General features: G+C 33.0%; 4 protein-coding genes across 8 annotated transcripts; 2 read left to right on the top strand and 2 right to left on the bottom strand.

Moving 5' to 3' along the window:
• The first annotated feature begins 4,658 nt into the window (after window positions 1-4,658).
• LOC133682859 (SWR1-complex protein 4) lies at window positions 4,659-10,139 on the top strand. The gene is made up of 17 exons (XM_062106399.1): window positions 4,659-5,025; window positions 5,100-5,186; window positions 5,314-5,379; window positions 5,482-5,541; window positions 5,639-5,695; window positions 5,790-5,919; window positions 6,105-6,172; window positions 6,273-6,365; window positions 6,489-6,536; window positions 6,875-7,054; window positions 7,287-7,397; window positions 8,046-8,141; window positions 8,858-8,929; window positions 9,059-9,113; window positions 9,231-9,265; window positions 9,368-9,453; window positions 9,577-10,139. Exons 1-16 carry the CDS (start codon window positions 4,912-4,914, stop codon window positions 9,443-9,445), a joined length of 1,350 nt encoding a protein of 449 aa, XP_061962383.1. The 5' UTR covers window positions 4,659-4,911; the 3' UTR covers window positions 9,446-9,453; window positions 9,577-10,139.
• A 3,685-nt stretch (window positions 10,140-13,824) lies between these two features.
• LOC133682857 (putative pentatricopeptide repeat-containing protein At1g12700, mitochondrial) lies at window positions 13,825-18,367 on the bottom strand. Of its 4 annotated transcripts, none has more exons than XR_009836730.1 (3): window positions 15,009-15,174; window positions 14,735-14,930; window positions 13,825-14,594 (listed from the first exon to the last, which is right to left on the bottom strand). XR_009836730.1 is itself a non-coding variant. In XM_062106397.1 (3 exons), exon 1 carries the CDS (start codon window positions 18,038-18,040, stop codon window positions 16,616-16,618), a length of 1,425 nt encoding a protein of 474 aa, XP_061962381.1. In that variant the 5' UTR covers window positions 18,041-18,367; the 3' UTR covers window positions 13,825-14,594; window positions 14,735-14,930; window positions 16,601-16,615. The 4 variants fall into 4 exon arrangements, 2 of the variants coding, with proteins under 2 accessions (XP_061962381.1, XP_061962382.1); XR_009836731.1 differs by having other exon boundaries at window positions 14,870-14,930; XM_062106397.1 differs by lacking the exon at window positions 15,009-15,174 and adding an exon at window positions 16,601-18,367.
• LOC133682860 (uncharacterized) lies at window positions 14,161-15,413 on the top strand. 2 transcript variants are annotated; one of them, XM_062106401.1, is made up of 5 exons: window positions 14,161-14,433; window positions 14,525-14,643; window positions 14,878-14,949; window positions 15,031-15,082; window positions 15,171-15,413. In XM_062106401.1, the coding sequence occupies exons 1-5, from the start codon at window positions 14,161-14,163 to the stop codon at window positions 15,276-15,278; spliced, it is 624 nt and encodes a 207-aa protein (XP_061962385.1). In that variant the 3' UTR covers window positions 15,279-15,413. The 2 variants fall into 2 exon arrangements, with proteins under 2 accessions (XP_061962385.1, XP_061962384.1); XM_062106400.1 differs by having other exon boundaries at window positions 14,761-14,949.
• A 1,441-nt stretch (window positions 18,368-19,808) lies between the features above and the next one.
• LOC133681734 (nifU-like protein 1, chloroplastic) lies at window positions 19,809-21,167 on the bottom strand. Its single transcript, XM_062104853.1, has 3 exons — window positions 20,718-21,167; window positions 20,473-20,613; window positions 19,809-20,368 (listed from the first exon to the last, which is right to left on the bottom strand). The coding sequence occupies exons 1-3, from the start codon at window positions 21,052-21,054 to the stop codon at window positions 20,184-20,186; spliced, it is 663 nt and encodes a 220-aa protein (XP_061960837.1). The 5' UTR covers window positions 21,055-21,167; the 3' UTR covers window positions 19,809-20,183.
• Between the last annotated feature and the right edge of the window lie 239 nt (window positions 21,168-21,406).

Here is a 21,406-nt window from a genome sequence, read left to right as displayed (position 1 = left end):
GGGATTCATATATTTTTTTATGTGGTTATCCCGTCCTTATGAACCAGGTCGCGGGTTTAGCATGCTGGCTCGAATTCATTTTTTTAACTTTATCCTTCAATATTTGGTTGATTGAGAGTTTAACTTCATATTTTTATTTTTTTGTTTTTGATTGATATGGATATATCTCGTTCTAATGACTCAAGTTGCGTGTTTGGCGTTTGAACCAAGGTTGACTCAAGTAATTTTTTGTCTTTTATTAATTTGATTTTTTTAAAAAAAATTTGACCTTAAATATTTAATTGATTTGACTCCTTTTTATTCTTAGATTGATTTGAAATATATTTTGGGTTTTTTAAATTAAATTCCATTTAATATTTACTTTATTATCAGGTTAATTGTAAAAATCTTTTCAAAATCTTGGCAATATATCTTTTTAGAATATTGACAAACATTTTTTTCTTGGCAGGTCATCATCATCGTCTTTTTTTGTTTATTTATTGTCAATGTTATATATATATATATATATATATATATATATATATATATATATATATATATCAAGCAGTTGATTAGATTCTCAACTGTTTTATTAAACGTACATATCAATTTTTTAATTTATATTTATTTTTTTAATATTAAAAAATTCATTGATAATGCCTATACATTTGTTTTTCATGTTTTTTATACCAAGCATTTGTTTTTTTTAATACTGACATATTGGCTCGCGCTCTGCAGCGGGTTATTTTTTTTCAAACACTACTAGGTCCTGTTAAGTCAGACCCAGCAACACTTTTTAACTAAAAACAACAAAAACAATGTCCTTATAACGTTACAGTGTCTCGACCCATGGCTACTGGGTTTGGCTCCTTGGCCAAACTCAATAGTAAAAAATATTAATTTGAAGTAAATAAAAAAATAAAAGCATTTTATTTATTTTTTTAAAATATTTTTGAAATGCAAAAACAAGCATGATTTAATAAGAAAATTCAACCTAACATGAAATAAATAAAAATTATCATCACCCAACTTTTGTACAATATAAAAAAAGTCATATCAAATTATTTCCTCTTTACAGTATGAAAAAAAAACTTCAATAAGAGAGAAAAAATTGAAGAGGAAAAAAAATTAAATTAAAAATATCTTAAAAGGAAAAAAAATTAAAGGGAAATAAAGTTACCGGTGTATTAGGTGCTACTTTACTATGCGGGCCTGACTCTTTGGATTTGTTTTCACATCAAAATAATACAAAAATATCAAAAAATATTAATTTGAAATAAAGAAAAAAATAGATAAAATTCAATTTTTTTTAAAAACATTTTTGAAACGCAAAAACAAACATGATTTAATAAGGATATCCAACCCAACTTGAAATGATAAAAAAATATCATCACCCAACTTTTGTTCAATATAAAAGAAGTTACATCAATTTATTTTCTCTTTACAATATGAAAAAAAAATTCAATAAAAGAAAAGAAATGGAAAGAAAATTGAAAATATATTAAAAAGAAAAAAATTAAAGGAAAAGAAATTAGTTGTCGATGCATTAGGTCCTGCTCTGCTATGTGTTATTCATAGTGCCACTGTAGAAAATATTTTATTTGAAGATGGTGATGGTGAAAATACATTATATTTTTTTAATCCAACTCAAGCATTTTAACATTTGAAATCTTTTTGTTATTGACCTTGCGGAGCGCGGGCCAATATGCTAGCTATTATATTTTTACATGATTGTTATTTTTAAAAATAAATTGAGATAATATTTTTTTTAATTTTTAAAATTGATTTTTTATATCATCACATCAAAATAACACAAAAACATAAAAAAAATATTAATTTGAATTAAAAAAATAAAAATAAAATTGAAATTTGTTTTTAAAGCATTTTTGAAAGGCAAAACAAACATGCTTTAATAAGGAAATTCAACCCAACCTCAGATGAAAAAAAAAATATCGTCACCTAACTTTTGTGCAATATAAAAAAAATCTCATCAATTTATTTTCTCTTTACCGTATAGAAAAAAATTAAATAAGAGAACAGAAAAAAAAATTTAAAGTGATAAAAAAAATTAGAAATATCTGACGGCCCAGCCATACCCAATACCTTTTGGAAGAAATTTGGGCTTGACTGCCAAGCCAAACCCAACAACTTTTAGCAAAAAAGACAACGCTCCAACAACACTTTTTTATTGAAAAACAGTAAAACATCGTCCCCATGACACTACAGTATCGTTCACAGTGCAAACACTCTATATTTACATTGAGATTCGTAGTAAAATGAGTCTATGTTCACAGTATATGCACGATATTTTTCTCACACTTTTTAAAATATATTATAATGTGTCTTTTGCAATGTAAAATAGTATAAACATGTAAAGTTTATGTGATTTTTGAAATTATAGAAACAAAGTCTAAAATGGAGAGGGTGCAGATGTAGTTTTCCCTTGAAATTAATATGAATTGAAGGACTGCACATGCATACATGCATACATACATACATACATGTGTGTGTGTGTGTGTGTGTGTGTGTGTGTGTGTGTCTTTCTCTCTTTAAATTTCTTTATTTCTCTACCAATAGTCCCACTCTGTACTGTTGCTGTAGCGTGCCTTTGTATCTGGCAATGATGAGGAACGAGCTCTAGCTGACTGCAAGAAAGTACAGTCGGTAGTCAAATGTGTCCTTCAATATGGCATCACCATAGGTTAACCCAGGAGATGCCAAGATTATTCAAGCTAGCTAGTACATTTTATGTGATTCTACCTCCGAAAATAAAAATAAAAATATATGGAACCGTGACATATGATGGGGTTTATTTTTTATTTAAGCACATCCAGGAAAAAAAAAGCAATCTAACGTATAAGGTGATTTTTTTTTTTATAATAGTATACTTTTAATGGTTGCTCTATAAAAATTAATGCACCATGTTAAAAATAATATGTGAGAAATTTAAAGAGTTGTGCTGATGCCATCAACAAAACCCTTTAATTTTTTATTTATTTTAAAAAGTTGTGTTATTAAAAGTTGTTCAGCTAACATAAATATGATATTTTAAAAAAAATCCAAGCTATGCTAGGATGCATAATATTATTATTATTATTATAAAAAAATAAATGTTATAGGTTAGAATGCTATGTATCAAATGAAGTGCGTATTTGGTAATTGAGTATATAATGTTTTTTAAAAGCATTTTTAATTTAAAATATATTAAAATGATATTTTTTAATTTTTTGTATTAGTATATTAAAATTATTTAAAATATTAATTTGATATTTTTTAAAATTAAAAACATTTTTAAAAACAAAAGGAAGAAGTCAAGGTTTGTGAGAAGGGTCAACATCTGATGAAATGATACAAATAGCAATGCACTTGCTGGACAGTGAAAAAGGTGGCAGTGCTGCAGACATCATGAGCCCATAAGAAAACGACGACTTCTTTTTTCATAATTTGCTTGTTTGGAAATTATCAATTTAATTTTACTGTGGCTGACTTGTAGTTATGGCTGTAACTTTTAAGTATTTTATAATATTTTAAAAGCTAATATTACAATTCTCTCCATGTTTTATTTTTGGAAATTACATTTACAACATTTTAAAATCCACAGCCACAATTTTTTCTAAGGGATCATAAAACCTTCGTCATTTGAAGTCAATGTATATTAAAAATAGAGCTCAAGGCCTATATATATATAAAAACTCAGGCCCATGGGCCTTTCAGCCCAAATCTGTATGCTTAGGTCTGCTTATCTTTTTTATAAAAGAATGGATACCTCGTCATCAATTTTTTTTAAAAAAAAACTCAGGGCATAGGCATTTCAGCCCAAAACTGCATGCTTGGGTCTGGTTTTTTTTTTTTTATAAGGACAACTTGTAATTATTTTTTTTATTTTTTTAAAAATAAATTAACAAATTACATGATTTGAATAATGGATTTGAAATATTAGCTCTGGTTGATTTTAAGTTTTTTCTAGGTCTTTTTTTATTTTTTATTTTTAATTTTATAATTTAATACTAGATTGCTTGTAGATTGAACTTTATAATTTTTTTTTTACAAGGTTATCTAGGTCTCATTACTTAGACCACAAAGTTGACAAGTTAACTTTAATTTAACAACATATTTAATTTTTTTTAAATTTTTTTTAAAAATAACAACTTAAATTGTAGTGTAGTTCATGTCAAGAATCTAGTTATTATTGTATAAAGTTTGATTTTTTTTAAAATAACATTGTTTAATTTTTTTTATAAAATAACATAATTAAATTTCTTTTTAGCAAAATAACCTAGTTTGATACATATGAAAAATAGTAAAACACGACATTTTGAGATTTCGTTGATGGAAACATGGTATTTTTAAGAAATTGTTAAACTGGATGTAATCAATTACGATGAGGAGAGGAATTAAAAAGAAACCATTTTGGTAGTGGTAAGAATTTAGAATTAAAAGATTTATTTTTTTTGTTATTTTGAATTTAAGTTATGTTATTGTTAATATAATAATCATTTAAAATTTATAAAATCATTAATTTTAAAAAAATTCATAAAAAATTAAAATGTTTGCAAACTAACTGAATACCTACGTTGCTAATAATAATAAAAAAATAATCCATGCTTTGATTACAGTACCTTCGGTCCCATAAAAAAAGCTTTAAACGAAATAAATTAAAAATAAAAATAAAATCATCAACGATGATAGAGTGCGTAACGCGTATGTCAAAATAAAACCTTAGTTAATTTCAGTCTCTCCCTCTCTCAATTTCTTTTGCGCTCGAAAAGTAACCCTAATTTTAATTTCACGCCAAAATCCCTCTTTCGATCAAACAAAACCCTAAATTTCCAATTCAAGTCCTTCGAAATCGAGGGAGAGCTCAACTGAGGTCTTCAATGTGACATGACTTGAAATTATTGAAGATTCTGAACGAAACCCTAAAAAAAGAAAATGGACGCCAAGGACATCTTGGGACTGCCAAAAACTCCATTGCCACTAACACAAGAGAAGAAATCCCAACCTAAAAAAGACTCGCAGAGAAAACCTGATGGCATTTCGCGTGAGGTATGTATGTATTTTTTTTTACATGAATTGATTTTGTTTTCTCCTTTAAATCTAACATGTGGAATTATCTGTAGGTTTATGCACTTACAGGTGGATTGGCTCCTCTTATGCCATCGATTGACGTGTCGCAACTGAAACGACGCCCTCCATCCGACGAGAAGGTCTTCACTTTACTCTAAAAACAATAAAAATATCACACACACACACACACTGTTTTTGTTTAAAACAAAAAGAAAAGATGGATTTCTAGAATTTGTTTTCTTACGAATTCGTAATTATGAATTTCAGATCACTTGGCAGTGGCTTCCTTTTACAAGTTCTGCTCGGAAGGATAATCTACAGCTTTACCATTGGGTAAGTTTCGAGATATATATATATATATATATATATAATGCAGTTTGTTAGTCGAAAAGTGTTTGTGACTGACTTGCATGGATTATTTATTTATCATTGCAGGTTAGAGTTGTGAATGGTGTTCCACCCACAGGTGATTATTCCTTTGCCAAGTACAACAAGGTATGCACAAGTTTTGTTTTTTTAATTATTATTATTGTTTTTTCTGTTTTCTATTTTTTGCGAAACTGAATGTTCTAGTTTTTTCTGTGTGGTGCAGTCTGTTGATGTTGTGAAATATACAGAGGAGGAATATGAAAAGTATTTGACTGATCCTGTAGGTATCTACTCTTGGTTGTATCTTTTGTTATTGTTTTTTTTTTTTAAAATTTAGTGCATGAATTCTTTTTCTTACATGCCGTCTTCATTAGATGTGGACCAAAGAAGAGACAGATCAATTGTTTGACTTGTGTGAACGATTTGATCTCCGCTTTGTAGTGATAGCAGACCGATTCACGTCATCTCGCAGTGTTGAGGAATTGAAAGATCGTTATTACAATGGTATTTCTACACTAATTTGTTCAAGTGTTTTCTGTTAAATTTCTGCTCAAATTTATTTCATGCTACTCTTTTCCTAGCTTTAAAGTGAATCTAATTTTTTATCAACATCTAAAGGACATGATTGAAATTGATCCTGCGGTATTTTCCTTTTATGCTTAATGCCTCCACTTATTTCTTTTTCATAGTTTCTCGAGCTATGTTGATTGCTAGAGCTCCATCACCTGGGGATGTTTCAGGGCACCCTCTGGTTAAGGTGTGGTAATTTTATCAATGCCATGTTATGATGCTATTTTTACAATATTTAGCCATTGAAAAAAAGATTCAGTTTCTAGATTTTTGAATTCCCCATGCAGGAACCTTACAACGGTTCACAAGAGACAGAACGCAAGCGAGCATTGTCCTTGGTCCTCTCGCAAACAAAGCATCAAGAGCGAAAAGACACTCAGGTCAATTTTTTACTTTGGCACTTATCGTTAACAACTGGGTGATAAGTTCATGCAGAATGATTTGCATTTATTAGCTACACATATGCCATATGCTGCTTCTTTATGCTCGGCTTATTTTCTCAGGTTTTGGCTGAAGCAAAGAAAATAGTTGAGTCGCGCATAACTGCACTGGTAAGGTTTGAATTAGACATACGACATGTTTCTTTTTGAGCGATTGTTGATGGGCATTGAATTTGAAAATTCAAATCCGTCCTGAATGCAAGACAAGTGTGTTACTGTGTAAAAGAGGAAAAAACAAAACTGAAATTCTTAGAATCAAAGTCCTATTATGGACTGGAATTTGTGACTGATACTTGTAACCTGGAAATAATAGTGTGGTGGGCTTTGGGATTTCATTAGAATTCTTTCTTATGAGAATTTGTGAAAGAGTCTGAGAACATTCTTTCTGCCTGTACTTTATTCTGAAAGTTAGTATTGTAATTTTATTTACAAGGTTTCTGCTTTTTTAGGGTACTGAAGAATCTGCATTGCCTGTTGCATCAAACGTTGACCCTGATATTGCTGAGATAGCAGTTAATCTTGATGATTCTGCATCACCTTCATCTAATGGTCAGCTTGCCTCTGCATCAGTTGCACCTTCAACTTCCGCAATGGCAGATAATGCTTCTACTCTAGCTTCCCTGCGTATGGTATGTTGAATATGTGGTTTCCACCTCTTGCCTTGCCTCTCTTCCATGAATCCTAGCTGGAAATATTTTAAAAGGTTTTTATGTATCAGATTTGTTGTTTGCTCCTAAATTTTGAAAGAAGGAAAATTTGAGCTAGATGTTGCCTGCTGTTCAGAGGAAATTATATGATTTATACAATTTATTTTAAACATCCTAGCATGGACAAGCTCAGTGATTTTCTGAAAAATTTCAGCTTCGTGTTTACCTGAGAACATATGGGCTCGAGCAAATGGTGCAAGCTGCAAGTTCATCTGCAGGGCTTAGGACAATCAAGAGGGTTGAACAAACATTACAAGATCTTGGGGTTTGTCTATATATTCTTGACTCATGATGTCATTTCTTAACATTATATCACACATGCTGGATGATTTATGTCTTGCAGCTAGACAGCAACAGCAAATGAATAAGTGCCTTTGACATGATTCCTTGATGTCTATATCTCTCATTGGAGGATATGTTGCACAAAAATGCATGGGACTTTTTAGCTCCATTTTGTTATCTCATACCATTTATAGGGTTTCTTTTTTACCCCTTGGAAGGGGTGTGGTTGTGGGGACTGTTCAGGTGGACTGATTGTGATTTCAATTTCTGTATAAAGATTTCTGTTTTATATTAGCATATCCAAACTCTTGTACCAGAATAGTTGGCATTTTGGTTTGGGCAAAGCATTACACGAATATTATTGATTTTTCTTGTTATGAATTCTGTGCAAGAAACAGATTTAGAGGTTTTCTTAAATGTAGATTTTCCACTTGTATTGTTATGCACTCTCATCATAGGTATCATTTCTTCAATTGCTTGTGCTAATTTCTAATATAAGCTTTAAAGAAGATTGGAAGTTTCAAATTCACATACTTGACATGATATATAAATGAGGCAACCATTCTCAATTCTTTCATTTAAATTACCTTTGAAATGTTAGGTATTAACATCGTGACTCTTTTTTTCACAGGTTAGTTTAAAACCAAAGGTGCCAACCAAAGCTGTTTGTTCTGAGCACCTTGAATTAAGAAAGGAAATATTGACATTGCTGAATCTTCAAAAACAGGTGCTACTCATCAAAATCTTAGTATGGGCATTTTGTTAACTTACAATCTTATAATAAATGATCATTCAAGATGCATTCATGTATGATGCATGCATTGTCCATCCTTTCTGTATTTTCCCTTCTTTTTTTTTGTCGATTTTCTGATCTTCTGAACAGAATTACCTTTTTGTATCTCTTTGGCCTCCAAGTTGTCATCTCATTCAACTCCCATCTTCTTATTAGATGCACTTGTTAGATTGCAAGGTTCTAGCCATTTGACAACTGATGTTTAATATAGCATTTTCTTAGTAAACAGGTTAGCAATTAAGTTGATATAGTTGTCATTTCCAGATATGATTTCACTTCTTTGTAGTAGTGGACATACTGAGCATCCTCTTAGAAAATAAGGTGTCTGCGTTTGCTTAACTCCATTCCAATGGCTTATTCTGACTCTGTTGGCATGTTTGATTTGGTTTCTGTTTTCTCACGAACAAGTAGGTTTCTTGTTAGATTGATGGTTGTACCCACTCAAGTTCTGAATTAACAGGATCGATCTTTTTCTCCTTTTCTCTTTTTATATTGAAGTTACAAGTTGCTTATTGCAAATATTAAATCATTAGCCATTAGGAACATGTTACTGCTCAGGAAAGTTGAGGATCAGATCTATCATTTGTTTGTAATAATCGGAGTTGCTTTTGCTTTCTTCTCTGACATGTTAGATTTTGTTTGATTATCAGTTACAATACAAGGAGGCAGAAGGTTCATCTTTTCGCGATGGTTCATACACTGATATGCCAGGCTCACCTAAGGTTTGTAAAATCATGTTCTCTTGATATATATATATATATATATATATATGTATATAGGTTTGCAATTATGAAAGGCACGCTTGTTATATATTCCAATTGTTGACTTGCTGTTATCAAAACTGTTAACAGCGGTCACAGCGTGATCAGGATCGCACATTTATTCCGGACTCAATGAGTTTTGGAGGTAATGTACTTGCTTGATGCAAGCGTTTGCACTTGCCTTGTACTTTTTTCTGTTTGAAATGTGTCAGCTTTATCTCTTATCCTCCTGCTGAAGCCACATATTTGATTGGAATATCAGGAGAAAGAGTTGGCAGAAGGGACCAGAAACGCAAGGTACATACTGACTTCATCTATTTTGCCAATCTTGTTCTATTTTACACACTCCAATGATCTGTAACATCTGATATAATCAATCCATCATGTTGGACTCACAAGGGACCTGGAAGGGTATCTGAGAATCCATCTTCACCTGCTCATAAAAGGCCCAGAAAATTGAAGGCTTCTGATCTATGATTTTAGAGGTGAGGAAACAAATTAATTTTGAATGAATCATCATTGCTGGTTTTTTTTTCATGAATCATCACCTCCGGTTTATTGCTATTGTGAATTATTTATCCAATAAAAATTCATGTAATGCTTGTCAGGTTCACCAAACCCACTGTCCTGGCCTGACAAAGTTCTCAAGCACGGAATCCAATTAAAGAGACTCCAAAAGGATGTGGGAATCATGAGTTGTGAACCTCCATTTTAGTAATTTAACTATGTCCAAGATGGAATGCAGCTAGTCATATGCAGAGGCACAATCTGCGAGCATCCCATTTTAGGAATTTTAAGTTATGTTAATAATGTAATCAGATTCCCGGATGGGATATAGTTGCAGGTCAGAAAAGTCTTTACCTTCCTGTCCTTTTCTCGTGCCAACTCGACCTCCAAATAGCTTTGGTACAGAGGCCATTGCCACAAACTAAAAACCTCAAGCAAGGCAGCTCTGGTCAGCAAAGACTGACCCTTTTGAATGATGATAACAGTTCTTCCTTATCTGAAGAGTTTCCTTTTCTAGTGACTAAGGAATTCTAGACTGGTTTTGTACAAATGGTTTTTGTTTGGAGGGTTAATGTCTTTCTTACTTTCGTGAACTAGAATCTCATGTGACATTATGTAAATGCTATCCTGTCTAAGAATATAAATCATGGTTTTAACTGAAAAATGTTGCAGCTAAGGAGGAAGCCTGAAGATTGAAAACCTTGTGCACAATATTTTGTTTGCTCGGCCAATTATGTTTCTGGAACAAAGTCCACTTTATTGAATTCAAAACAACATTCTCAGGTTCAAAGTCCTGATAGTGTAAGATCAATTAGCACCTTGCTGTTAAATCTAAACTTGCTTAAACTGTTCATTGGTTGCCTGAGCGTGCATATCTGAATGCGGAGATGATTGTCGGCACCATCCTCGTGGCATTGGGATTCATGATGTCGGTGCAGAAATTGTTCAAGGTATTGCAAGAAATGTGCCTTCAAGTCTTTCAATCTTTGGTCTCAATAGTTAGATAGTCAGTCTTGCAGGTCCCATTTCTCTGGACTTCAGGCTCAGAAGATGCTGACCTATCCCAAGGGGTTCCAAGGGAGAGGTGAGGTAAGCTTTGTCGTCAGGTAATCGGGTTGGCTTCCATAAAGTTTCGCTGCTTCATGTAGTGCAGCTAGGCCCTCGTAGAGCAGGACAGAACAAGAAGAAACATTGACAGAGCCTGTAAAGAGAGATTTTACGCTTCTTTGTTAGATGGATTGTGGGGTTGGGAGAGAAGGCAGCCTAGCGCATCTCTTAAAGCATCCACGATTTCAGATTCTCCAAGGCAGGACGAGTAGAACATAGCTGCAGGCTGCTACAACAGGACCTTTTACTAAAGGAAAAGGGGTCATTGTGTGGGCATATTCAAGAAAACTAAGATACCATTATAATATAAATAAATTAAAAGAGATGAGAGAATTACTCTGCAGTATGAATTGTGAGAGGAATCGCTGTGTACGGTGATTCTCCTCTTTTTTTTGTTCCTACTTTTTTTCATTTCGGTACTTCAGTTTCTTTCTTTTTTTTATTTGGTTCTTTTACATATTAATTTGAAATTGGACTTTATTTTTTGTTTTGGTTGGCTTGGCATTGGCTACTTGCAATATCAAAGAATTATATCTGATTTTTAGTTGATGTTTAATTTGATAAAATTATCTACTTTTATTTGATTTAAAACAATTGAAGATATGAAAATTGAATTTCAATAATAGACAAATATTTAATCTTTTTTTTTCTTTTTGATCACTTGATTTTTTATGTTTTTATTTAATTATTTTACATTAAAATTATTTGAGATTAGATTTAACAATTGTTTTGGTTGCCTGGATATGAGGATCCCACGGTGCCAAGAGACATGGTTGATGTTTAGTTTTACAAAATTAAATTCAAAAAATAAAAAAAATCAAAGAATTGTTGTGACTTTTAAGGAATCATCGTCGATTCACATAGTGATATCTTTTTTTTTCTAGTGTTTTTTTATTTTGTCACCTCAATTTTTTCTTCTTCTTATTTGTTCCTTTTACATTATATTACTTTGAAATTAAGCTTTATTATTTGTTTTGGCTAGCTTAGTATTGGCTACTCGCGGTATCAAGAAACAAATTTGACTCTCAATTGATACTCAATTTGGCAAAATGATATGTAGTTTTATTGATTTAAAACAATTAAAGCTATATGGATTGAATTTGAACAATATAAAAATATTTAGCCCCTTTTCTTGAAAAAACCAGAGACTAAATTACGCTGACAAGGGAAAGATCCAGACTTTTTTTTTTCCTTTTGGTCACTTGATTTTTTGTTTTTCAATTTGATCAATTCAGGTTGAGTTTATTTAGGATTGGTCTTAACAATTTTTTTGGTTGCTTAAATATGGGGATCCCGCGATGTTTGGGGAAATTCAACACATGGTTGATGCTTAATTTTGCAAAATTAAATTTACTTTTATTGATCTAAAAAATAAAATTTTAGGGATCAAATTTGAAACTAAAAATAAAGTTGGGGACTAGAGTGAACAGCCAGTGAAAAAGTGGTTGACGTATGCATTGCATGCGCTAACATGTGAAAAAAATTGTTGCACTTTAGCGATACGTGCGACTTTCTCTGATGATAAAACATTAGCTTTCTTTGTTGTGTTGGCAGAATGATAAGCCCTTGCTGATAGTGCGACACATGTTGATGAAGGAACAGGGGAGACTTTGACAACTTTTTTTCTCTCTACTTTCATCGGGATCCGTGCTAGGATGCCAAAAGATTAAAGATGTTCTATCATTTTATTTTTATACCAAATTTGATCCTTATTCTTTTAATTATTTTTTTATTTATTGAAGTTTTTTTTAAAATTTTTTTTTTCAATTACATCCTTCAACATTGGATTTGTTGGAAATTGAGCTTCGTGATTTTTTTTTCTTTTTATAGGATTATCATGGTCCTATGATTTAGGTAGTGAGTTTGAAGTGTTAGCCCGGGTTGACTTTGATCTTTTTCTTATGCATTTTTTAAAGTTTAATATTTTCTCGATTTCATCCTCAACATTAGGTTAGTTTGATAATTGGGCTTCATATTTTTTTTCTATTTTACATTTTATTAGGTTATCTTGTATGTAAGGTTTGACAAACTCACCTAGGTTTGTTAAGGTGTGTTTATTTTGTCTCTTTTGTTAATTGATTTTTATTTTATTTTGTTCTACATTTGAATTGTTGAGAATTGAACATCATAATTTTTTTATTTGCTTTCTATAGGATTATCACAGCCTCACGAATTGAGTCATGGGTTTAACATACTACCTTGGGTTGGCTCGAATTGCTTTTTTATTCTTTTATTTATTTTTAATTTTATCGTTCATCTTTGAATTGTTTAAGAATTGAGTTTCATAATTTGTTTTCTTTTAGCAAGCTTTCTTTTTGTGCATGTCATCATGATCACCTTTTTATTTAAATTCGGTCAATTTGTTGTTGCTGCTCTTTTTCCATCATATATTTAAATGAAACCAATTTATGGAACCAGTTGGGTCTATAACCCGATTCATGAATTTTTTTTTTCTTTTTTAAAACACACTAAAAATGTTTGAACGTTATTTTTTTTTATCCAGCTTGCGGTGTAGTGTGAGCCACCTATCTAATTACTTTTACTAAAATAAGATGGAAATATTTGTGGAGTTTCAATATTCATATGAACAGTGAAGCTGCTTCCTTTTCTTTTCAATTTACCCCTCCTTTTTATTTCAACTTCACTTTTTTTTTCATCTTTTAACTGTCATTTGGGTTATCTTTGAACCTGCCAAATAAATTGGATCATGTTTGGAAAACTCTCACACTTTTTAATTTTAAACTCGTGCTAGGTAAGGAATCGGGTCAAAAGTTTTTTTTCATGTTAATTTCATCTTGTTTTTTCTCAATTTAATTCTCGAATTTTTTTAATAGTCAATCAGGTTGTTTTTTAACCGGTTAAGTTGATTGAGTTATATTGAAACAATTTTTACAAAAAAATTTAAGATTAATTCACCGAGTCAAGATTAATAATGATGCCAAATGTTTCTCCATAGCTTTTATAATTTTGTTATGTTAAAAAAAATGATCAGACGTGTAGCATAAAACGTACATAAAAACTAATATTTGTTAAATTTACCATGCAATTAAATCAGCGACGCCACTGATTTATACATTCCACGCATCCTCCACTCTGGACGTGCGGTTGGTAGCATATAACAATTATCTACCTTATCTTCTTGTTTTTACTTCCTTTGAGCCTACTAATGAGAGTGGGAATAGAGCAGTATACATACAGGAATAAGAATTCGACGAAAATGTTGAAGCAATGGAAGGCGGATGTCTTGCAAATATAACTAAAATTCTCTTTGATTATATTAGCATTCTTTTACAACATCATGACTTCACTAATTTCAATGGAGTTCAAAACATCTGACGAAATAGGACAATCTATCGTTGTTTTATTTTTATTTATTTGAAATTTCATAACTAATATTACTTGAAAAAATAACTAAAGAAAACATCTAATGACTTGACATCAGTATCCTCTTTAATCTTTTCCGGATGAAAGAACCACATCCTCTAATTTTCCAAACCATTTTGTGGCTCAGAGTGAATGGCATATAGAAATCATTTGATATTTTTCTCTGCTGGCAAACGGGAAGGCCCAAGGAAAACATGCAAGGCCTCATTGCTTTGAGGAGCTCTCCATGCTTTCTTCACAGTTGCCCTCGCAATTCCAATACAAAACATCTTGTATCTAAACCTCATTGCAGTTTAAGAAAGCGAAGCACAAGTAGTCTAAGAAGCACTTTGCCGTCCATTTCCCTCTCGCTTTTCGGTTCAGGGTTCTTCTTAGGTCCCCTCATCGATGGACTTCACTCAAGAGTGAATCTCGTGGTATACCAAAATGGGTCAATCGACATCGGTCCTCTTCACACAAACATTTGGGTAATGTCTGGTTTTTTTGTTGTTTCTTGGTCCATGAATAGTACACCCAGATTATTTCAGTTTTACTTCTTCTGCATAATTGATGCTGTAGGTTCCTCCCTTGCTTGGATTGTTTTACTGCTCTGTTGGGTTGCTGCAACTGTTCTTGGATCAGAGGGCACCTTCGAAGGTTCCAGAAGGAAGCCCAGAGAAAACAGCAATTGCGTTAGTGTAAGTACCTCCCAGTTAATTTCTTATACTTGTAACACAATAAAAAGAAAAAAAATGTATGTATACAAGAGAGAAAGACATGTTGTCTTACATCTCCCAACATGTTGTTTAACACAGAGCACTGTTGCTATTCATCGAATTGAGTGCTGAAATGTATAGAGCTGGAATAGCAGACAACATCGAGGCTTACATATTATTTGCATTAGCAGAATTGATATGGTTTTACCTGGACAGAACATGGATTGGATTCACCCTGGCTTCCATCATAGGCCTCTGCTGTCCGCTAGCTGAAATTCCCATAATGAAGTAAGGCCACCCTATCACGCAATAAAACATCAACTACAACAATTGAAAGGCATACGTACGTGCTTATTGATCTCATTGCAGGTTGTTCCACCTTTGGTATTACCCACAAGCAAACATTGAGATCCTTGGTCAGGTAATTCAATATGATACCAATCAGCACAATAAATAGCTAAACCTATGATTGCTCAAGAAACTTAACGCCATATTCATTTTTTATACAGGGTTTAGTCACTTGGACAACCACTTGCTACTTTGTTTACACACCATTTCTGATCAGTTTATCACGCTGGTTGAGATCAATGATAACTCCTCCCAACAAGTCTGCTTAGAGATGGTCGGAATTTCTTCCGCAACAGGAACTAGAATTGAAACAACCTACTCAAGAATAAAGGGAATCTGTTACATACTGAAAGTGATTACGAGATAACAAGAGCTAAATGAGGAGCTGTTTCAGAGTAGAATAATTTTTTTTTCCTAGAATAATTTTTTTTTCCTTTCCTCTTTAAAATGGAAAACGTTGAAGTATCCATAAACACTTACGCAAGTGTATCAAAAGAAAAGAAAAGGTCTAGCATGTGGAAAGTGGATTAGCAAATGGAAATAGATGGAATAAAACTAGTACAAACATTGATCAGAAAATTATACACAAAAAAAAGAAACACAAATTTGAAATTGATTAATAGTGCATAATGAACTTGTATAGTGAATGTTAGATGAATAGAAGCAGGAAAGCAATCAGGCAAACCATGTCCAGCAGTTATTTCCATAGCCCTACATTTTTTAGTTTCGTTTGAAATTTTGGTGGTTGCTTTAGTGATTGTTTTTTGAGCTTTTTTTCTGTCACAGCACAGAATGTAAAACAGTAGCTCTGCAGTTTCTTTCATTAATTCAGTTCGTTCATTCATTCTTCAAGAAAAAAAAAACTGTATAATTCAGTACTATGTATCTATTAGGCACCATACTATCACTGCTATATTTCTACCAGTGCTGTAATTCATATCATTCATTCTTTCAACAGTAATTCAGTGCAATATTTCTATCTGGGCACCATCCTACCTGTATAATCAGAAGAGTGGTGGAAACATTCATTCAGATAGTAACTAATGCCAGAGACTATGTCTCCCTCATTCAGGCACTAAAATATGATGCTTGTTTTGATACTTCAACTGCAACCCATGAATCAGAAATCGAATAAGGCTAGTGAATTCCTATTAAAGACTGTTGCTTTTTTTCCTCCAAATTACCAAAAGGTTATTTAATGCACTCAACTAGTTGAAGATATCACCTATATCACCAAGATCAACCAAATGAAGTAGGGACTAGGATTCTCATAAAGCAACGGCACCACAGCTTACACCACATGATCAAACCTCAGTAGATGTTTCAGGCATCATAAGACTTGGAAATTTTACTATTGAACAGATTTTTAAATTTAGAAAAGGGAGGGGGAAGATAAAGGTAGAGAAGCATTTACATGCACACACAAACAATAGATTATGGACGTGCAACTCCATATAGCACAAATGGATGTGAATGCCAACACTGGAAATGCCCCCAATGTTAAACCAGATGTATAAAAGTTGCAACAGTAATAGAATCTACTTTTAATTTGCCACGTCAATCAAAGAAGCATGGAATATTGAAAGCTTACTTCAGATTTAACACCTCAATGATCCTCACAAAACCCTATTAAAGTTTTTAGAGCAGGAATGTCGTTAGTGGGAAAATCATTCAGCAAGGCTCTGGTGGCAGCATCTGCAGAGAATCCCCGATTGACCATTTCTTCCACAAGTTGCCTTGCCATTGATGGATCCTTGTGTTGGAGAAATCCTTGGATAATGACATTATAGGCGCATTTGTCAGGTGTACATCCATCCTCTTCCATTTTTCTAAAAAGCTTATGTGCTTCAATTATTAGTCCTTCTTTGCAAAGTGCACCAACTAATGCAGTGTATGTATAAACATTAGGCTTCAATCCTTCGTCAATTAGTCTAGAAAACAATTCCTTTCCATCCTTAATCTTCCCACACTTGCACAAACTATCAATGAGGATGGTGTAGATTACCAAGTTAGGTTTCACAGTGCTCCTTTGCATCTCTTGAAATAGAGCAAATGCCTCTTCAAGATTCCCATGTTTGCACAGGCCATCAAGCAACACTCCGTAAGTCATTATATTTGGCGTGTGACCATGAGCACAGATGTACCTGAAAAGCTGTTGTGCAGCCAAAGGTCTCCCTGCTCGACACAAGCCACTTATGATAGTAGTAAAAGTAACTATGTCAGGAACTAAACCTTTTCTCAACGTTTCATCAAGAAGTTGCACTGCCTCCTCAATCCTTTCGATCTTACAGTATCCATTCATCAAACTAGTGTAAGTATAAACATTAGGCGTGCAGCCCTTACTCGCCATTAAATCAAATACGCTTCTAGCTTCATCCATTTGCCCTCGCAAGCAATACCCATCAATCAGTGTACTGTAATTAACAACATTTGGCACACAACCTACCTTTTCCATTTGCTTAAGAAACCCAAGCGCCTCATTGGCTTTCCCATTTTTAGAAAGACTGTTGATTATCACATTATAAGTATATACATTGGGTTGAAGACCTCTCACCAGCATATCATCATACAACATCATAACTTGATCCATTTTCCCCTCCATACAAAGCCCATTCAATAAGGTAGTAAAGGTTACAATACTAGGTTCCAACCCAAGCTTAAGGATTTTGCTCAAAACAGACAACCCAAAATCAACGCGATGTAAATGGCAGAAGCAATTAATCAATATACTTAAACTATGTATATCCTGTTCGATTCCTAGAAATTCTATTTCTTTGGACAAATAAACCACGGTCTCATAATGTCCCATTCTAACAATTGATGAAAACAATTTACTAAATTCGACTATACAAGGCAGAGGTTTCCTAAGAAGCATGAGCCTGAAGGATGCTAAAGCATCATCCTTGTCTTTAAACCATACCTTGTTATGCCCGCTGCCGCTGCTGAAAGAAGAAAAAAAGAAGCCCATGATACCTATTTGCTGTTGAAGACGAAATTTAACAAGAGCCCGAAAAATCACCATCGCCGCCATTATCGTCTTTCTTCACTACCCCTGTTTTTATTTTCCCCTTCTTTCTTTTGAAATGAAGAGAGAGGGGTGAGTTTGCAAAAAAGTCTTGAACTTTTTGAAGGGAGACCCGACCGCACGTGAGAGAGAGACAAGTCTCGGGCTCTCAGCTCCAATTTCTGCTCAAGTTTCCTATAAGAGGAGCTCTCCTTACTCCTTGGGGGTCTTAGGGTTTAGCTATAATAATAAAATCTTTAATCAATTAAAACAAAGTGGTAGGTAGGTAGAGCATTATTTTCTCGACCATAAATAAGGTGGAAAACCTTGAATTTTAGGAGTGAAGGTGAAATAAATTTTAGAGAAATAAATAAATTAATAATAGGGCTATGGAACAAGGAATAACTCTTGAAGGGCAGAATATACATTTTGGCTTGGGAGTGTGAAATATGCTTTACATTTGAGCAGAGGTGACAATTCACTTGCCAATGCCGAAGTTTTTATTTTCATGAAGTGGTTAAAGTATGATAATACTTGTTTTTTAGAGTTTTTTTTTATTTAAAAATATATTAAAATAATATTTTTATTTTTTAAAATTTATTTTTGATATTAGCATATCAAAATAATCTAAAAATAATTTTAAATAAAAATAAATAAATTTTAACTAATCTCTATTTTTGACTGCAGCTCTAGAGATATATACATGAAAAACATGTTGAATAGTAATATTAGTAATTTCTCTTAAAAATGATAATAAGTTGAATGGAATTCAACTTTAATCTTAGATTGATGAGGCTAGTTTAAATTTTACGAGAAATTTATATATTTAAAAAAGATTTAATTTAATTCATTTTGTTTTTTATATTATCCCATCTTCTCTTTTTATTCCTTCAAATATCTCTAAAAATAGAGATGGATAGATAAATATTATAGAGAAACTAGTTTTAATATTATTCTTTTTTAGTGTTGTAAATTAAAGAGACTGGCCTCTTATTTTTTTCAATACCAATTTAAAATTTAATTTCTTGACACTCAAAATAATTACAAACATCAAATTTAGAGTTCAAACTTTGTAAGTACTAGTTAAAATTTAAAACCCATCCAGTCCAAGATATGCATTAGCTTCACTTTATTTTGTATTTAATTTCTAAAAAAATTAAATATTTGAAAACGTAGATAATCCCGTAATCCTATCCATAAATTGAAGGCATGTGGATAAGTGTTGATTGATCTGATTGGTACCAATTTTCAGGTTCTTCCACCTTTGGTATTGCCCGCAAGCAAACATAGCAATAGACGTCCTTGTTCAGGTAATTCTTACGGTACTAGACTATACCATTAATAGCTAAAACCTGCAATTGCTTAAGAAAACAGGTAAATGTTCTTTGCATGCTGGGATTGATCACTTGGACAGCCACTTGCTACTTTGTTTACAGGCCATTTCTGGTCAGGCAATTCTTATAACTTCCCCTGGCAAGTCTTCTCAGGGGCCATTTCAACTAGAATTGAGAAAACCGACTCAAGAACAAAGGGAATCTGCTACGCACTGAAAGTGTTTATGAAATAACAAGAAACGCTAAATGAGATGAGCAGTTTCAGAGCACAATTTTTATTTTATTTTTCTCTTTTAGAGAGAAGACATGTTGATGTATCGAGAGGACGCTTCTGCAAGTATATCAAAAGAAAAACGAGTCTAGCAAGTGGAAATATTTAGCAAAGGGAAATAGAGGGATAAAACAAATACTAACACTTAGTAGAAAACCATGCATCATTTACAAACACAGGGAGCCACAAATTTGAACTTAATCAATAGTGCATAATGAAATAAAAGATCAACATATGGCGAATGTTAGATGAACAGAAGAAGGAATACAAGCAGGTTAGCCATGTCCAGCAGTAATTTATATTCATTTTTTAGCTCAGTTTGAAATTTTGATGGTTGTTTTTTGAACTATCCTGGCACGCCAGAGAAGGTCCAGGAACAGTAGCTCTGCTTTTATTCGCTGATAAGGATAATAGAAGACATGGAAAAAGAGAGGGGAGGGGGGGGGTGTTTTACAAGAGACAAGGGCTGCATCTAAGCTTAACTATAGATTAAGTGCAGCAGTCTTCCATGTATTTCTACATGGTGAGTCAGCAAACTGGATTTCTGATATAGATCCTTGCGGATCTAGCCAACAAAAACAACATCCACAATGTCTGGAAACTTCTCCTTGATGGCTGCTTTGATTCCTGAACCAATAGACTCAGGTCCCGTGTACTCAACACGGCATCCCCCATTCTCAACAGATAGCACCTCCACGCTCCCCCCAAAGTTTTTAATAGCTGGTCTCAGTATATCCAGATGATCATTTACTGCCTACATTTCCACAACAGCCAGAATTAAATTACTATTACAATAACCAAACAAATTCAACACAAAAAACTAAAAATAAAGAAAGGGTATTGCAAGATGGGACTTGCCTCCACGGTTGTCTCCTTTGGTTCTTCGAAAGATAATTGGCGAATATCTTGAACAGCATCTCCAAATTTTTCTTTAAGAACTCTTTCAATTCCCATTTTCATGGTGGTTTCTGAGCTAGCACAGTTCCCACATGCTCCTGTTATTCATTCAAATTGGGTAAGCAAACCCATCATGTATGTATGTATCTATATATATATATAAAAGTCAAGAAAAATTGGATTCGAGTGAAGAAGAAATGACCTTGGAGCTTGAGAGTGATAACACCATCTTCAACAGACACAACATCGACGTTTCCACCATCAGAAATCAAGTAAGGCCGAACCTCCTCTAGAACAAGGTCTACGTTTTGAGGGTTGAGCTCGAATTGCTGGGCCGAGTGCAGTCCTGGAGATGAGGAACCAGTGGGCGCTGTCGCTTTTATGGCAGTTTTTTGGAAGATCCTTCTTCCAATTCCAACAAGTGGTATGCGTTGCTTAGTGGTTAAGGATTGGGGTGGGCATGGACGCGAAATGATTGATGGGATTTTCGGACAAGAAGGTAGGATTTTGGGCAGCGCCGTTGACGCCAAAGATGCCATGATTTTTGTGTTTTTCTGAGGCGAAGGGGATCGGATTGATTGTTTTGGGAATTCCTTACCAGCCTGCCTGTCTGCCTTGCTTTGCTCCGGCCTCACCCGCCGGGTAATTAGCATTCTAGCTGTTGTTTTATTTTAAATTATTTTTTATTTAAAAATATTTTAAAAAAATATTTTTTTAATTTTTAAAAATTACTTTTGAAATTATTACAGCAAAATAATTTAAATATATATATATATAAAATAATTTTAAATAAAAAAATTTAAATTTTCATAAAATATCATTTGAAATGCAATTTCAAACATTGCTTAGATAATTTGCTAATGTCCTTTTTTTTAGCATTTGGTTGCTATA

The sequence above is a fragment of the Populus nigra genome, chromosome 2 (genome assembly GCF_951802175.1).
Source record: "Populus nigra chromosome 2, ddPopNigr1.1, whole genome shotgun sequence".
NCBI classification, from domain to species: domain Eukaryota; kingdom Viridiplantae; phylum Streptophyta; class Magnoliopsida; order Malpighiales; family Salicaceae; genus Populus; species Populus nigra.
This window is presented reverse-complemented; position numbering and strand designations above follow the sequence as displayed.

What these genes read in the sequence shown, in the direction of transcription:
- LOC133681734 (XM_062104853.1), bottom strand. Translation starts at nt 21,054, where the DNA reads ATGGCATCTTTGGCGTCAACGGCGCTGCCCAAAATCCTACCTTCTTGT. An exon ending in TATCACTCTCAAGCTCCAAG is followed by an intron (nt 20,614 to 20,717) that starts GTCATTTCTTCT and finishes AATGAATAACAG; the next exon opens with GAGCATGTGGGAACTGTGCT. An exon ending in GGAGACAACCGTGGAGGCAA is followed by an intron (nt 20,369 to 20,472) that starts GTCCCATCTTGC and finishes AAATGTAGGCAG; the next exon opens with TAAATGATCATCTGGATATA.
- LOC133682859 (XM_062106399.1), top strand. Translation starts at nt 4,912, where the DNA reads ATGGACGCCAAGGACATCTTGGGACTGCCAAAAACTCCATTGCCACTA. An exon ending in GCCCTCCATCCGACGAGAAG is followed by an intron (nt 5,187 to 5,313) that starts GTCTTCACTTTA and finishes TATGAATTTCAG; the next exon opens with ATCACTTGGCAGTGGCTTCC. An exon ending in CCTTTGCCAAGTACAACAAG is followed by an intron (nt 5,542 to 5,638) that starts GTATGCACAAGT and finishes TGTGTGGTGCAG; the next exon opens with TCTGTTGATGTTGTGAAATA.
- LOC133682860 (XM_062106400.1), top strand. Translation starts at nt 14,161, where the DNA reads ATGCAAGGCCTCATTGCTTTGAGGAGCTCTCCATGCTTTCTTCACAGT. An exon ending in AAAACAGCAATTGCGTTAGT is followed by an intron (nt 14,644 to 14,760) that starts GTAAGTACCTCC and finishes TGTTTAACACAG; the next exon opens with AGCACTGTTGCTATTCATCG. An exon ending in GCTGAAATTCCCATAATGAA is followed by an intron (nt 14,950 to 15,030) that starts GTAAGGCCACCC and finishes ATCTCATTGCAG; the next exon opens with GTTGTTCCACCTTTGGTATT.
- LOC133682857 (XM_062106397.1), bottom strand. Translation starts at nt 18,040, where the DNA reads ATGGCGGCGATGGTGATTTTTCGGGCTCTTGTTAAATTTCGTCTTCAA.